Source organism: Cannabis sativa, chromosome 2, assembly GCF_029168945.1.
Source record: "Cannabis sativa cultivar Pink pepper isolate KNU-18-1 chromosome 2, ASM2916894v1, whole genome shotgun sequence".
Taxonomy (NCBI): Eukaryota; Viridiplantae; Streptophyta; class Magnoliopsida; order Rosales; family Cannabaceae; genus Cannabis; species Cannabis sativa.
In genome coordinates, this window is record NC_083602.1 from 51219247 (window position 1) to 51238086 (window position 18840).

The window sequence follows — 18840 nt, forward strand, 5'->3', positions numbered from 1 at the left end:
TATCAGCGGCTGGATGACCCAAGCGAGAGTGCCATAAGTCAATAGAATTCTTGGAAGTGTAGAGGAGTTGTGGGGAGGCAGCAAGGGTGGAGGCATGGGCGGAGTGAACTCGGTAGATGCCTTGATCAAGAAGGCCTTTGAGAATGACTTGATGATTGGCCTGATTTTTGACAAGAAAGAAAGTGGGGTGAAACTTAACATAGGCATTATTATCCAAACAAAGTTGGGATACACTAAGCAGATTTTTAGACAATGAAGGAGAATGATAAATACGATTGAGTTTAATAATAGGAAAGGATGATGATGGTAGATATGCAGTACCCACATGAGAAATTGAAGAAAACTTACCATTGCCCATAGTAATGTGGTCATTACCATGATACGGAGTGGCAGATTCAAGAAGATTCAAATCGGGAGTGAAGTGGTGAGAAGCTCCGGAGTCCATATACCAAGCGGGATCGGTGAGTGTACTCGTGGATGAGGGAGTGGGAAGTAATGGTTGAGTGGTGGCTGGTGAGGTAGGCAGAGGTGGGGAATGGGTTTGTGGTTGTTGTTGAGTGAAATATGCATTAAATGGGCGTTGTGGTGGAGGTTGGAAGCTGAGATTGGTTCTGTGGTAACACATGAATGACGTATGCCCTGTTTTGAAACATATTTGGCATCGTGGTGGTCTTGAAGGGGGACGGGTAGAACCAGAGGGAAGCCATGGTGTTGGAGATCGAGGAGGTGTTGGATAGTTGTGGCGAGGTTGATGAACGGTAGGTATATTGGGTGGGCGATTTGGCTGAGGGTGTGATGAGAATCGGGGTTGAGAAGTGGCTGGCAGAGAAGGGTTTTTAGGTCTCTGTTTGGGAAATGAAAGGTTGGCAAAGTTGGCTTGAAGGGAGCTCAATGAGGCAGCAGCTGTTTGGCATTATAAACGAGCTTCATAGCTTAGAAGAAGGGCGTGTACCTCTTCAATGGTGGGTTTGACTGGTCGGGCTAAGATCGGAGTGACAAAGGTGTTGTACTCCGGTCCAAGGCCATTTAAGAGGTAAGTCAAATGTTCTTGAAAGGAGATGGGTTCTCCAACGGAAGCAAGAGTGTTGCAGAGAGTTTTTAGCTTCTGGAGGTAAGCCGATGCACTGAGTCTGTCTTTCTTCAAGTTTTGCAACGCCGTGCGAAATTCGGAGCTCCGAGCAAAAGAGGCGGCGGAGTACGTACGTTCAAGAGAAACCCATATTTCAGCTGCAGTGGTGAACCCCACGATCTGGCCGAGCATGGAGTCGGAGAGAGAGGCATATAGCCAACTCATTAACAACCGGTTGTACCTGTGCCACGCCGTGAAAGAGGGGTCGACTTGGCTCGATGTGTCGTTGGGAAACTGAGGCGGGCAGACCACGGTGCCGTCGATGTAGCCTTCAAGACCATTGGCTATGATTATATTTTGCATTTGCATTCTCCAAACAAGGTAATTGGTGTCATCTAACTTTGCTGAAATTGTTTGGTTGAAGGAAGGGAAATTTGGGGGTAAGGTTGGGGAAGAAGATGAAGTCGAGAGGGGAGAGGCGGCTCTAGTGTTAGGGTTTTGTGTGTTAGTGATAGTAGGGTTTGGAAGGGGGTTTTTGGTATTTTCATTTTCCATTTGTGGTGTTGAACTTGTACACTCTATTGAAGCCATGAAGAGCCTTTTGGCTCTGATACCATGTCGAAAGAATTAAAATGTGTATTGATATTCTTCAAATTACAAGAGTACATAGTACCACATATTTATAATAAAAAGGAGACCAAAGGAGGGACACATGTCACCATACAATAAAAGCAAGTAAATAATACAATAAAATAACACTATGGTTTAACAAAGTCAAACATAATATGATAATTTAAAATTCATGCAATAAAAAACTTGACACACAAAAAAGTTTAAAATTACACATATAGTCATATATAAAAAATATATATAAATTCATTATTTATTATAAACGGTCCGGTCTGGTTTATCCGTTAATTATTTATTACAAATCGCAACCGAATCATTACGCCGTAAACGACCCGGATTGACCAAACCACCAAAAACAGTTTTTCTGGTTACGGTTTACAGTGGTTCGGATTGTCGTGGTCTGGATTTAAACCGCGGTTTTCCGGTTTATATGAACAACCCTACACACTACTGTTGTCAATATTATTACCAATATTTATGACAATTTTGGTTCCAATAGCTTTCACCAAAAAAACCATCTGGTACTATCACAATGCTTCAAATAATAAGAATTGGAACTTCATTTTTTTCGCATTCTCAAAGGTAGTTGGCTAAAAATCGCTGAAGAAAATTAAGGACTTAGTTTATTTTTGAAAAGTTGTAATTTGGCCCCCCTAACATTATTTTTTGCAAAAGTTCTTGTCTGATGTCCCTTCTTTTCAGATCATATGGCCAAAGTACAATGAAAATGCTCTCTACATATCTCTTTTTAATGTAATTGACCAAAAACTATTTTCAAGAATAATGAGAGGAGCTAGGAGGACGTAGGGGTGTAGATGTAGTATTTCATTCGAATGGGGATTTAAGACAAATTATAGTGCTTTGAATATACCAACTTGAAAGGATCTTTGATGTTTGTTCTGTATAAGCAAATAAAAATCTTTAATGAGCATGTATATCTTTTATACATATGAATGGTTTATTTTTGAACTTTGATTTATATATTGGAAATTATTTTTAATTTTTCAAAAATTAATAGTGCAACTCTATAACTACAATATATATTGATATATAGATACAATTATTTAAAAATTGAGTTATAATCTATCAATATACACTTAAAAAAAAAACAGAAATACCTCTACCAATAAAGATAAATTTGGTGCCCAATATAAAAATCCTCATTATATTTTTTTCCTAATGTTTTCTTAAAATTATATTTTTTTTATGAAATTTTTAGAAATAATATTATAAATATTTATAGATAAATAGCGATATAAGTACTTAATATTTTATGTTAAAAAAAAAAAGTACTTAATATTTTAAGTTTAGAAGCGGCATAACTTAATGTTTATTTATAGCGGCATAAGTACTTGTTATCTCTCAAAAAATCCAAAATAATGGTGCATGAATTTTTACTCTAGATATGGAGATCCAACAAGGTGGAGCTTATTGGCCATGGGGGAGCTCAATAGTCAAAGAGGAGCTCATGGGCCATGGATGAGCTCATGACCAAGGAGGAGCTCAAGGGCCAAAGAGGAGCTCATGGACCAAGGAGGAGCTCATTTGCCAAAGAGGAGCTTATTAACCAAAGAGGAGCTCATGGACCAAGGAGGAGCTCATTTGCCAAAGAGGAGCTTATTGGCCAAAGAGGAGCATTTTGGGCGCACTAAGCTCCCAACTACGTCAGGTGCCAAGGTGCAACCGCAGGTGCTAAGGTGTAAAGGGCTCCTCAGCTGTCAAATTATCTCAAGGACATGATGGACACGAACCGACCCAATTAGCTCCCCTCAGGTACCCATGACCATCCGGGTCCGCTAAATACGAGGGACGCGTGCTGTTAGAGCTGCTCCGAAAATATAGTCAAAAAGTGATAAGTGAAGAGATATTTATTTTTTAAATAATTATTTTATTATTATTTTGTATCTTGAACCTAACCGAACTATAGTTACGGGAGGGCATACCTATGTTTAAGGGATTTTAAATTCTAGATGAATATCTATATAAGGGGCCGGGGTGAAATCACTTGTAAAGGGACCCTGAAATTGATACTCACGAGATCATACTCTTGAGCTCCCTCTCTCAAATTCTAAAAAATCACTTGAGGAGTGAACTCTTGGAGAACATAACTCTGGAGAACTCACCTCAAGCATTGAGATCAATAACACTCCAAGTGGACTAACCTATTACCGCTGAAAGGGGGTAAACCACTATAAAATTCTTGTGTTCGTTTATGCTGAATTTCTTTTTGCAAACCGGTTTACTTTGATTAACTATTGCTTGTGTTCATCTTGCTCGTTTTACGATCTTCTTAGATCCGTTGACGAAAAATCGCGTCAACAGTACTCAATATTTGTAAAACTGTAATCTTTCTTTAATTTCGTCAGTAAACTCCGTTTTAAATTTATTAAAAGAACATTTAGAAGTAACTAATACTATATGTTTCTGTCTAAAGTACATAATTTAGAATTTGGGCTTTATATGTGCCCTGTTTAAGACAATAATACGGACGAAAGTAGAAAAAAATTACAGGTTTACAAACATTGGGTACTTACGACGCTAAAAATAAACATTGAGATTATGCCAGTTACAAACTTTCAACTTTGGGTACTTATGTCTCTATTTACTCAATATTTATTTAGGGTGAAATATTATTTTTAAAAATAAATTTAACAAAATTCTTGATAATTAATTCAACATTATAAAATTACCACTCTATAATTTTAGCTAGGCCCCCTTTTCTATTTTGCCTTATAGGTGAGAACAAAATTTGAGCCAGCCGTGCTCTCAAATTTGAAACTCATTAATTAAGGAAGAAAACCAACTCTTTCTAACAAAAGATATATATGTATTAGGTGCGGTTGCTATAAAATAATGATATCAAATCTTACAAAAAAACAAAAACAAATACACTGTTAAAAATCTCATAATCCTATATTTTCAGATAGAAGGGTCTTCAAACAATCCAAACAAAATAGTTTTACTCATAAATAAATATGTGTTTACATCTTATTACATATGTATTAGCCTATTTATGGAATCTGTTATCAATCGATGCTTATATAGACTCATTATACATTTACAATACTACTAATTTCTCACTCATTCTTACATATATATACACAACTCTAGGGCCACTCAAAGAAGGACCTGGTTTCCACTAAAATCAATAAATAACATTACATGCATGCATATAGTTTGTATATAAATATATAATAATATAAATAAAAAAAAAACACAACTAATCAAACAAACATAGTTATGTACTCTTCCTCTCTTTACAACATGGTTTATGACTTCTCAGTAGTAGTGTTTCTGGTGGCTATGCTAGTTATAGCAGCACAACCAGCTGTTACTACTACGAGATATCATGAACATGATCGCGATGATCATGTTCGTGATAATCTTAATAAGTCATCAGTGACACAACAAGTATCTCCTCAAACACAAGAGACGATAGACAAAATTTGCTATCGAGTTGAGGAATACGGGTTTTGCAATCAAGCCTTCAACGAGAACCTTCCATCGCCGGACACAGACCTTGTGGGTCTGACCCGAATAACCATAGACCTATCCACCCTCAATGCCACTAACACACTCGATTTCGTGCAGCGTCTGCTGGCGAACACCACCGATTCGGGGCAAAAGAGTGCACTTGAAGCGTGTGAGGACGGGTACAACGTTGTTTTGAGATGTTTTGAAGATGCAAAGGTTGATTTCAATATGAAGGATTATAGAAGCGTGGCATTGGATGAATATGTGGCGCCTAGAGCTGTGGGAAACTGTGTGGTTAACATTCCTCCTTTTAATGAAGAATTGTATGAGAGGAATCGAGAGATGAGGATTCTTATAGCCATGTCTTTGGTTACTGCCTATACACTCGTCGATATACAGCCCTAATTATAATATATATATCATAATGTACTGATGATTATTAATTTATTACTACTACTACGTGCACTGTCGTCGTTGTTCTGATAATAATGTCTATTAATATTAATATAAAGACAACATTTTTACGTAACCACACTTATGAAAGAATAACATATCAAGTATTCATCATTTTTGTTTTATTTCAATTTCAAATTATCTCAAAGTTAACTTCACTTGATAAGGACTTACCACACCAACGACCAAATTATAAAATTATTAAGAGAATTATTAAAAAGTATTATTAGTGTCTAATACTCTCTTCGCTAACTAATCAGGGCCGGTCCTAAGGTATACGGAGCCTAAGACGAAATTAAATTTTGGGGCCCTACATATATAGTTTAACTATAATGAAAATTATAGCTCTAGTGCTTAGTTTAATGGTAAAGTTTTTTAAAAACTAACTCCAAGGTTCAATCCTTCATAACTACACATTAACTATATTTTTAAAAAAATTAAAATGTAGAAATTGGGAATTAATCCCATGACCTCTTAGAGAGAAGTTAAACCTTTTATCACTACACTAAATAATTTTTACTATATTTTTTTCTTATTTAAAATTTTATCTATATTAATATTTTTTTTTTCACAATTTCGAGACCTGAGTGTTCGGAGGCCCGAGACGCACGCCTAACCTGCCTACACTCAGGGTAATAGTGTACATCACTTATAAAAGATAATGGACTACTCAATAGCAATGCTCTATAATCTCGCACAAGAGTGTGTTCATGTCATCTGGCCTCGACAAAAAATCTCCACTAATTTTATACAACGGAAAATCGTCAACAACTTCATTAATTCGAATTTTATATTTATAAACATGTATATTTATCAAAATTTTAGGCATCTCATCACTCTTGCCCTTATTGTCTATCGACATTTTCTATTTTTGATAACTAAATTTGTTTGTTTTATATATGACTCATATACTATAATCATGAACATTGTTATTATATACCTTAAAATATCTAATATGATACTGATGTGTGCATTGTATTAATTATATTTATTCCTACCAGAAGTATCTTTAATTTTGGCATTTGTTGAAATTAAAACTTATTTTTTTATTTTTACGATGGTTCACAATCACATTATATAGTTATAGTAAGTATTTTTCTCGTTTTTTTTTTTTCATTTCACTAATTTACGATACAAAGTATTTAAAATAGTCATTTGCAAAAATTAAACACGTGTGTTGCTAAACATTTTCAACTATGTTTTTCAGCACTATAAATATTCTAAATTTTCGAAGAAAAAAAAGGTTGAAATATTATCTACTTTAAGTACAATATACACTATATAAAAAATTGAGTTATAAAATAGAAACGTTTCCTACCAGTAAAGACAAAAATAGTGTCCATACATAAGAATTTTCCTATAATTATAATAGTCATCTTACTATTTTTTTTTCTTAATAATTTATGGTGCTAAGGTTTAAATAAATATTTATATTTTTTCTTTCAAATGAAATGTATATTAAAAAATAATGTATCTACCTAAGAACTAAGAAGATCCATACATAATTATATGTTTAAAGATTCTTAATAAACTGACACTAATTATAAGTATATATATATATATATACAGGGGCGGAGCCACATGCACCCCAATAGGGGCTGTGGCCCCCCAAAAATTTTTAAAAATTTATACTAAGACATAATTATATATATAAATACACCATTTTTTATAATATATATAATTTTATTATATATGAATTTAAGTATCATAATTATATATAATAATTATATTATTCCTTTTCTATACTTAATTTGATTTGTATTAATTTTAAAAATATATTTAATAAATTGTTTAATTAATAGTAATAAAATTAACCAATTATATTATTCTTAAAATCAATATGATTTTTTTTTCTGAAGAAACTACATATCATTATTAATTTTGGTAATATTAAATTGAACTCCGTCAAATTTTAAAGTATCACTCGTATTTTATTTTTAATTTAATTATTTGATTATTTTTTAAAATATTGTATGAAATATTTATAAAATTTAAAAATCATAATATTTTCCACAATTGACATACATCCTTAAAAGATATTTTAGTCACCAAAATTTAAATTTGTTGTATACTGCGTTGTCCGATATTGGCCCCCCTAACTATTTAGTTCTGGCTCCGCCCCTGTATATATATAATATTATACACTATACCCAAAATAGTATTTTAGATTTTTATCATTATATTAATCAAATTTCACACCTCTTCTTACAAGATAAGATTCCAAAATCGAATTTCTCTCCCCAAAATATATAAATATATATTTTTTTTTTAAAAAAAAAAGAAAAATAAATTATATATTTTGTAAATGGTTTATTTTTTTTTTTCTTTTTTAGAGATATATTGAAAATATAATGAGATTTGTATGGTATAAAATAATAATTTTAAGTAATATTTCACATTTCCATTTAGTATAACACTTATTATTATTATTATTATTATTATTATATTAAAATTATTAATTATTGTGAAAGTAAGATTACCCCATGAAAATGTAATCTTAAATCTTTTCAAAAGTGTAAGCAGGGCCTGTTGGAAATTATTTTACCAGGATCTTAGATCTACTCACAAGTATGTTTATTAACATCCTAAATAAGAACTTTCTAAAACGATAAATTAAACACATATAAAGTTTAGGAAACCTTACATTGGGTGCAGCGGAATTAAATGACTCCTTCCGTTCAGATATCTAGCCCTTGATTCCTTTCTGTAGCAGAGCATTATCAATATCTGAACCTGGATCTCTTTCTCTGAATCTTTGATGCTGAAACTCCTTTGCTGATGATCTTTCTTCACGATCTTCCTCGCTATGATTGAGGTATCACTTGATGTGTGTGGGCACTACTCATACACTAAGGATTTCGAAATTCAAAGGAAGAAGAAAGAAGAAGTGGTAGCTAAAGATAGGGAGAGAGAGAGGCTCAGTATTTCTGAATCAGAAGAAGTGTTTTTCCTGAAGCATTCACTATCTATTTATAGCATTCCACTAGGGTTAGATTTGAATTATATGACATTAAAATAATGAAAAAATCAACTTAAAATAGCTACAAAGGTGGCCGGCCATACACTTAGTGGATTGGGCCTTGCTTTTTGCAATTTTGCAATTTTAACACCTTTTGTATCTGATTTTCTCAAAAATACCAATTTCCTAATTCAACCATTTAAATGCCAATTCTAACTATTTAATAACTATAAATAATTATTAAATAATATTGTCATTTATCATATTTATTAATTGAACCATACAAAGTATCATAATTAACAAATATGCCCCTATAAACTCTTTCTTTACAATTTCGCCCTTACTTAGTGAAAATTTCACAAATAGACATAGTCTAATTTGAGAATTATAATTGATTAATCAAAACCAATTACATGAGTCTTACAAGCAATATTATCTCAACTAGTGGGGGGACCATGGGTCTATATAACCGAGCTTCCAATAAGTAGATCAAGAATTTAGCACTAAAATTCACTAACTTATTAATTCTTCGTTGAATCCACGCATAGAACTTAGAATTGCACTCTCAGTATATAGAATGCTCTATATGTTCCACCATATAGACACATCATTAGTTATCCATTGTTATAATCCTAATTTGATCAATGATCCTCTATATGAATGATCTACACTGTAAAGGGATTAAATTACCGTTACACCCTACAATGTATTTATTCCTTAAAACACTTGACCCCGTATAAATGATATTTCAGCTAATGTGAAATGAGTACTCCACCATTTATGTTCGTTTGGTCAAACTCGAAGGAGATCATCATTTGCTTACTATTCGCCAGATAGAAGCTATAGATTCCATGTTTATGCTAGCGCTCCCACTCAATTGCACTACCGTGTTCCCAAAATGTACGAATCACCCTGACCTAAAAGTAGGCTTAACTAACAAATCAAAGAACACGAATAGCCTTTCAAGATTGAGCCTAATCATAACAGGATTAAGAACATTTGATCTAGGATCAACTATGCGATATTGACTTGAATAGATATTACGGTAAGTTTAATAAATCTAAGTCAAAGTTCAATATCGGTCCCTTCCGATGCATACTCCATGCATCCAACCTGAGCTTTACTTTAACCAATGCTCTGGAAAGAACATAGCACTTCTCCAAATGCAAGTAAACTCTGTTGTAGATTATCATATCAGTAAAACCCTATGTCTGATAAATCTAGGAAACTTTATTCACATAGTCATGTTTACTTTCCAATGTGTTGACGGCACAATAAACAGGATCAAGTATGTGAAAAGGGTTTCAGATGAATCTATACATTATGTACATATAATCATGAGATAAATCATGTGAACCATGCAACATTAAATGTTATTTCTGATCTATATTAATAAGTAAATCTAATTATATTGAAATGAGTTTTATTTAGGGCATAAAACCCAACAAACTCCCACTTGCACTAATATAAAACAAAAAGTGCGTTTCAAATAATCTCAACACCTTGATATAGAAATCAAGTGTAGTAGTAGTAAACTCCTCGTAATAGGATCTGAAAAGTTGAATTAACCACAACCTTTTCTCCACCATTACTCTTCCTTTAATCACAAAATCATTGATAATGTGAAATTCCTCTCTATATGTCTACTTTCTTGGGATACTGGATTCTATAATTTTGGCAACTACTTTTGGTTAATCAGGAAAATAACACTAGTAGTTTAAGGCAATTTGGAATGGTGCCAAAGATGTATAGAACTTTCCTTAGACTGAATAAGTACCTTTCCTGCAGCTTTAACATTCAGTCCATCTCTGGTAGACCTAGAGACTTCAGATAGGTTTTTACAGTTCTCCAAAATCACTATTCCACCCCCAGAGTAATCACCATCTTATCAGAAATATTTACTAGCACATAGGCAAATTTCGAAATCTGATATGGTGTAGTCTAAAAGTTTTAATCACACCCTTATAGACTAACATATAGTTCCTCTTCTTAATCTTAAAATTTACTTGATTGTCTTCCAATGTTCTTCTCCTGGATTAATCTGATACCTACTCATTACTCCCACTCAACAGTAGGTGTCTGGTCTAAGGCATACAAAAGCATATCTAAGACCTCTCACTATTGATTTAAGAAATTCTTTCATGACTTTATCTTTTCTGGAATAGTTGAGACTTTTCCTTAGATAAATAAAATCTATGCCTAAGAAGTTGTGAAGCTTCTATAGATTACCATTAGAAAGAAAATGCTTCAGCATCTCACTAAAGTAAGTTGCTTGCATTAGAGTAAGTAATTACCAGGTATACCACAAGCCATAGGTTTAGATAAACTCAAACCTATAATACTAGGAACAGGAAGTTTTGTTAAGTCCATTGAATGGACTTATAAACGAAAATTTCCTTTTATGTCCTTGTAATAGAAAACTTTAGGTTACTTCATGTGAATGGATTAAACCATAGTTCTATTAGCTTTCTTCTTAGTTTCTTATCTTGACAATCCATTACTTGTTTAAACTCACAATGGATTTTAATCACTAGTGTCTCCCAAGTCATAAGAAGGTGAGTTCCTAGAAACTCTCCCACTACGACAAGGTACCGTGAATTATGTCTAAGAAAATGGTATTAACCTCTTTGGTTGTGACAAGACAACAAAGGCAGTAGGATCATCATATGTTATATAAGATGATAGAACACTTTTGGAATCAAGAAAAATATCTCCTTTATTTGCTACTTGTTTTCAGACTTAGTCATTATCTTAGAAAAATAGTATTTGTTTGAACAAACACTTTCTTATCTATTGACAATGGGATGGTCCACCCCTAATCACTTAGAATAGCTAACAAACCATGGTTAATAGTTCTAGCTTTTCTTAAGATTTTGATTAGGTCATCCATGAATCTAGTAAAGATTTACATTAAGTATACAACCATTACATCATTCTGAAATTGTATTAACATAGAAGGATTTAGGCAACGACTAGTAACTAATCATCAACATGCAACTCAAAATTTCTGGGGAGGTAAGTTTGGATATAATTCAAAAATCAATTTAATGATCTTTGAACTGCATATCTACTAACTATTTTTCCACCCCTATCAGTTCGCAAGATCTTTAACCACTTACCTTAATGGTTTTAACCATTGCTAGAAATTAATGAAATTTTTAAACATTTCAAATTTCTTGCTAAAAGGTATAATCTAGAGTTATCGTTTTAAGAATACAACGAAAAACTCATATCCACCCCTGAATGTACATCCATCTGCGAATGAGATGAACTACTTTCAGTGGATATAGGCATATTAACTCTTTGCAGAGATTGATCTTGTCAAATCCACTATGAACAAGATACAAATGCCATAGATTAAAAAAAATGTGGTAGTGTCTATGATGACATAGGTTTAGTTACATCAAAGAGTTCTTAGAATACTGCAAGTGGATCCTTGTCACAGAATACCTAACTCATATTCCATACAGTTTTAATCCATTAATAGAAGATGGATATTAAACACTTGAGAAAGTGTAACTGCATTGTATCTGGAATTAGAAATATAAGAAAATTTCTGTTTGGATTCTAAAATTAAAGTCAAAGACTTAAATTCAACCAAATATAATGAGTAATTCTTTCTTGGACCACCACTACTATTTAAACTCTAAGTCAGATTTGCCCATACAAGTAGGAGATTTCTAAGATTGAGGATTTATATCAATTGGGAATAGAATTTCGGGATTATAATCATATGCGTCATTTAATTTCTTAAGAAAAAATATAGAATGACATGAAATGATTTATAGACCATTCATCCAATGATATATTTTGAAGCTAATTCGAAATGAATAAGCTAAGAGGAATTAGGATAATTTCGTTTAAAATAAGAATCCAACGATGCTTCGATTAGCGAAAGACAAAGTAATCTTATTTATGTAATCTTCTTGTTTCATATTGTAAAAATACTAGTCTAAGGTGTCATCAATTGATGAACAGTTAGATGTCGCATATACAATACTTATCTTTCGAGATCTTATACTATTATGTATGTCTAATGGTGAAAATCCATTAGGGATTTATCTCATTAGAAAAACAAACATGTTAGACCAACAATGAAGATTCGAAATTAAACTACAACTTAATAACAGAAAATAACATGGTTTAATATAAATTTATACACAATTCAGAAATTATAAACATATAGCAAGTAGGAATGACTAGTGAAAATACTAAAACATACAATCCTAAATAATTTCCAAGGTTTTCAACAAGGCGATACGAGTGTCCCGGTAGGCGAGAGTCAAAGTATCATTTATTGAATAGAGTTGTCAGCTCATCTAAAATAGAAACCATTCTAGCAACCTTTTATTCGATCAAAATAAGAATCCAACGTTGTCCCGGTAGGCGAGAGTCAAGGTTATTCTTATTTTATGACCTTCCACCATTGTTTCATGTTTTATGAGTTTATCTCTAAGTAGTCACCGTAGGGGAGAGTCTAAATAGAGACGAAAACTCACAAAACACTTATCAAATGAAATTTTACGGTGTTAAATGCGTTCAACGAATAACCATCCATAGGGGGACAAAGTCTAGCGTCTCGAGGTTATATTGAAAACATTTAACTTTTGTAAGACCAACAATGGAGATCGAATATCTTAATAATAATCAAGCTCATTATTTAAAGTGAGTTGTATTTTCTTTGATTCTCTTTTAATCTATTTATTTTAAATATATATATTTATTAATTAAAATTTCCAATTTAGAATGAAAAATTCCAAATATAAATTTTAATTTAATATTTATAAATTTTACTTAGATGGATATGAAAATAACATGAATTTCTTCCATCTTAGTAATAATTTCCAATAAATATTTAGAAAAATATTCAATTTAAGTTGTTACAAAATTAATTTAAATTAATTTACAACTCAAATTTAATTTTCTATAAATATATATTGCATTTCGAAAAATTAAAGTATATAAGAATACAATTTTCGAAAAATGCATATTAAAATAAAAAATAAATCCTGGAAAAATTATTCTAATTTAATGTTGGCCCAAAATTAATTAATAAAATTAATTTACAACAAAAAATATAATTTTCCTATTTAATTAAATATATAAGAAAAATTTCAAATATTTAAGTATGATAATGAAAATCAACTTAAATATTAATTTTCTATTTAATTAAATACACTAGAAAAATACTTCAAGCAAAAATATCATCTATCTAGATCTTCCTTTGACTAATTAATTCAATTTCTAATAATATACTTTAATTTAATTTATTTTAAATTAATCAATAAATGAAAAAAATTATTGATTTAAGTTGATCCAAGAATTAATTAAAATAAATAATTAATTTACAACTTAATCTATTTTTCAAGATAAAATTCGAAATTCTAGCATTTAAGAAATGCAATTTCGAAAATTGATTAATAAAATAAAGAAAAATATATTTTTGAAAATTATTTAAATTTAGTTGAAAAAATAAATTTCAACTAAAAATAATTTTCTATTTAATTAAATGTCATGAAAAAGAAATATTTAAGTATGATGATAAAAATCAACTTAGATATTTAATTTTCAAATTAATTAAATGTATTAAATTCAAGAAATAAATAATTAAGTGTAGAGAAGGCTTAATTATTAATCTCTAGTTTAATACTAGGAAAAATATACTTAAATTCAATTGTACCAAAATTAATTAATAAATAATTAATTTCACAATGTATAATATTTCCTATTTAATATTAGAAATAATAAGTAGTCTAGAAATAACTATCTAGAAAATATCTTATTTGACTAAGTATCTTTTCCACAAAATTTGAAAAAATATCTAATTTAAGTTGTATTAGAAAAAATCTAGAACTTAAATATTTTTCAAATTTAAATTTAATTAAATATCAAAAATTAAGTTGTAACCACTTAATTTGAGAATATTCCAATTTAAGTTAATATTTGAAAAGATATTAACTTAAAAAATATCTAAAGAATCTTAATAACCAATGCCTAAAATTCCTCAACTTAATTTTGAAATTTGAAATTCAAAAGATATTCAGATTTAAGTTGGTTAGTTGTAGATAACTAAATATCAACTTAAATAGGAATATTTAATGAAAAATTTAAATTAAGTTCCAGAAAGAATCTAGATGGTTATAATTCTATATTTAATTAAATACAAGAAAATACATATAGTTTAGCTTAGAATATAAAATTCTTTAAACTATGATTTTCTAAATTAATTTCAAAATAAATGAAATTAATTATGTTGCTAATCAATTTTAATTAGGTTAAACTAGTGTAATTAACCTAGTACAGTCATTCAAATCAGGCAAATGAGCCTTCACAATTGGGGTGGTTTGTGTGAGGGGGTGCTGGGTTCAGTATGTCGTACCCACTTCTATGGCTCCCAACTCTCACACAAGGCCCAAAAGAGAGGAATTTAACCTTAATAAGAACAACTGCTATTAATTGAATAGGCCCAAAAACTAAATGGGCCTAAATAAATTCTATCAAAAACTATGATAATTTATTTTAGCAACATTAACCTATATGCATTTATAATAAAATTAAACACATAGGCTCACACAGGCACACTTTGGATGGGTCCTATCATGTTGCTAGGTCATACACAGATGAAAGAAGATTGTAAATATACCTGTTACAAATTATTAACTTGACCAAGGGAGCCATCCAATCATTAGATCTGGCAAAAAGTAACCATGACTATTTGCAATGAAGTAATAATAGGTTTTGAAAACTTACACATAAGCTAAATCACATACTCCTGCAACAAGGTTAGCTGGATAGTTGGATGTAGGATTTATTTAATTTCGAAAATATTTGATTAAATAACAAAAAAAAAATCCAAAAATTAAAAAAAAATTTGAAAAATTCGAAAATTTTTTAAAAAAATTTAAATTTAAAATTAAACCTACAATTTTTGAAAAATTAGGTTTCAACCAACCTAAATATCATTTCAAAATTTGCTAACTACTTTTAAAAATTAAATGTTATTTTAAAAATAAAAATTAAATAAAAATTAGAAAAGATAAATGAAATATCTTTTCAGATTTTAAATTTAATTTAAATAAATAAAATAACAAAATTTAAAAGTTAGCAAAATATCTTACATCTATTTAAATTATAAAGATCTTATTTTAAATTTAAATAAGGTCAAAATATCTAAAAAGATTTAATTTTTTAAAAAAAAATATCTTAAAAGATAAGATATAATTAAAAATATCTTAAAAGATAAGATATCTTAAAAATATCTTAAAAGATTTTATAAATATCTTATAAAATCTGACCTTAAATTTAAAAAAAATAAGATATAATCAAATTTAAAAATAAGATAGATTTTTAAGCAAGAAGATAGATACTAATTCTATTCAAATTCAAATTACACTAATATCTTGAATTAAATTTAAAAAAATATTAAATTAATTCAAAATGATAATTAGAATTGAATTAGGAATAGTAATAGTATAAATACAAAACTATACAAAAAATTGGAATGAAAAAGCATGAAAAATCGAAAAAAAAAATAAAAAAATTCGAAACTGTACGGACAGATTTGCGATTGCAGGAAAAAATCAGCACAGCCCCGATTTTTCCAAATCTTCAAAAAATCATAACTAATTCAAATAAAATCCAAATTAAGTTCTGTAAAAGGCTAACTTGCTTAATTTTTTCCATACTATCCAATAAAAATAATTCCAGAGATAAAATCGCAATTATTTTTCACGAAAATTTAACAAACATCAATCAATCATCAAATAACACTCAATACAACATGATACCATCCAAAGAACAAACAAACAATCGTTTTAAAGTCCAAATTTCTTGCAAGTAAATCAATTACCATGGCTCTGAGGCCAGTTGTTGGAAATTATTTTACCAGGATCTTAGATCTACTCACAAGTATGTTTATTAACATCCTAAATAAGAACTTTCTAAAACGATAAATTAAACACATATAAAGTTTAGGAAACCTTACATTGGGTGCAGCGAAATTAAATGACTCCTTCCGTTCAGATATCTAGCCCTTGATTCCTTTCTGTAGCAGAGCATTATCAATATCTGAACCTGGATCTCTTTCTCTGAATCTTTGATGTTGAAACTCATTTGCTGATGATCTTTCTTCACGATCTTCCTCACTATGATTGAGGTATCACTTGATGTGTGTGGGCACTACTCATACACTAAGGATTTCGAAATTCAAAGGAAGAAGAAAGAAGAAGTGGTAGCTAAAGATAGGGAGAGAAAGAGGCTCAGTATTTCTGAATCAGAAGAAGTGTTTTTCCTGAAGCCTTCACTATCTATTTATAGCATTCCACTAGGGTTAGATTTGAATTATATGGCATTAAAATAATGAAAAAATCAACTTAAAATAGCTACAAAGGTGGCCGGCCATACACTTAGTGGATTGGGCCTTGCTTTTTGCAATTTTGCAATTTTAACACCTTTTGTATCTGATTTTCTCAAAAATGCCAATTTCCTAATTCAACCATTTAAATGCCAATTCTATTTAATAACTATAAATAATTATTAAATAATATTGTCATTTATCATATTTATTAATTGAACCATACAAAGTATCATAATTAACAAATATGCCCCTATAAACTCTTTCTTTACAATTTCGCCCTTACTTAGTGAAAATTTCACAAATAGACATAGTCTAATTTGAGAATTATAATTGATTAATCAAAACCAATTACATGAGTCTTACAAGCAATATTATCTCAACTAGTGGGGGGACCATGGGTCTATATAACCGAGCTTCCAATAAGTAGATCAAGAATTTAGCACTAAAATTCACTAACTTATTAATTCTTCGTTGAATCCACGCATAGAACTTAGAATTGCACTCTCAGTATATAGAATGCTCTATATGTTCCACCATATAGACACATCATTATTTATCCATTGTTATAATCCTAATTTGATCAATGATCCTCTATATGAATGATCTACACTGTAAAGGGATTAAATTACCGTTACACCCTACAATGTATTTATTCCTTAAAACACTTGACCCCGTATAAATGATATTTCAGCTAATGTGAAATGAGTACTCCACCATTTATGTTCGTTTGGTCAAGCTCGAAGGAGATCATCCTTTGCTTACTATTCGCCAGATAGAAGCTATAGATTCCATGTTTATGCTAGCGCTCCCACTCAATTGCACTACCGTGTTCCCAAAATGTACGTATCACCCTGACCTAAAAGTAGGCTTAACTAACAAATCAAAGAACACGAATAGCCTTTCAAGATTGAGCCTAATCATAACAGGATTAAGAACATTTGATCTAGGATCAACTAGGCGATATTGACTTGAATAGATATTACGGTAAGTTTAATAAATCTAAGTCAAAGTTCAATACCGGTCCCTTCCGATGCATACTCCATGCATCCAACCTGAGCTTTACTTTAACCAATGCTCTGGAAAGAACATAGCACTTCTCCAAATGCAAGTAAACTCTGTTGTAGATTATTATATCAGTAAAACCCTATGTCTGATAAATCTAGGAAACTTTATTCACATAGTCATGTTTACTTTCCAATGTGTTGACGACACAATAAACAGGATCAAGTATGTGAAAAGGGTTTCAGATGAATCTATACATTATGTACATATAATCATGAGATAAATCATGTGAACCATGCAACATTAAATGTTATTTCTGATCTATATTAATAAGTAAATCTGATTATATTGAAATGAGTTTTATTTAGGGCATAAAACCCAACAGGGCCGGCCCTAGGCATAGGCGGGTTAGGCCCGTGCCTAGGGCCCACACTTTTCAGGGGCCCAAATAAAAAAAAAATTATTACCCTTTTATTTAAGTATATTGTAAACAATAAATATTCATAGCTTAGTTGGTTGAGTGGATGTCATAATGTCCAAGGTCATGGGTTCAAATCCCATAGCATTCTTCTTTTGATATTTTTTTAACTCTTCTTTTGATATTTTTTTCATATATTTTTTAGGGCCCCAAAATTTAATTCGTCTTAGGCCCATATATGTTAGAATTAGCTTTATCTGAGAAAATTCGACAATACACATTAGTGAAAATTCGGTTTATTATGATCGCACTAAGCGCGTGGAGATTGATTGTCACTTTATCCGAGAAAAAGTCTCTCAAGGAGCTCTCAAATTAGTCCATGTTTCTTCCAACAACCTGGCTAACATCTTCACTAAAGCTTTACTATCTTCTTCTTTCACAAATCTTGTATCCAAGATGAATGTCATTAATCAATACAC

The 18840-nt window shown here is 30.7% G+C and overlaps 1 protein-coding gene across 1 annotated transcript; it reads left to right on the plus strand.

Annotated features, from left to right (window-relative positions):
* Nucleotides 1–4859: 4859 nt before the first annotated feature.
* LOC115720466 (uncharacterized) lies at nucleotides 4860–5781 on the plus strand. The gene has a single exon (XM_030649613.2). It carries the CDS (start codon nucleotides 4940–4942, stop codon nucleotides 5576–5578), a length of 639 nt encoding a protein of 212 aa, XP_030505473.2. The 5' UTR covers nucleotides 4860–4939; the 3' UTR covers nucleotides 5579–5781.
* Nucleotides 5782–18840: the final 13059 nt, after the last annotated feature.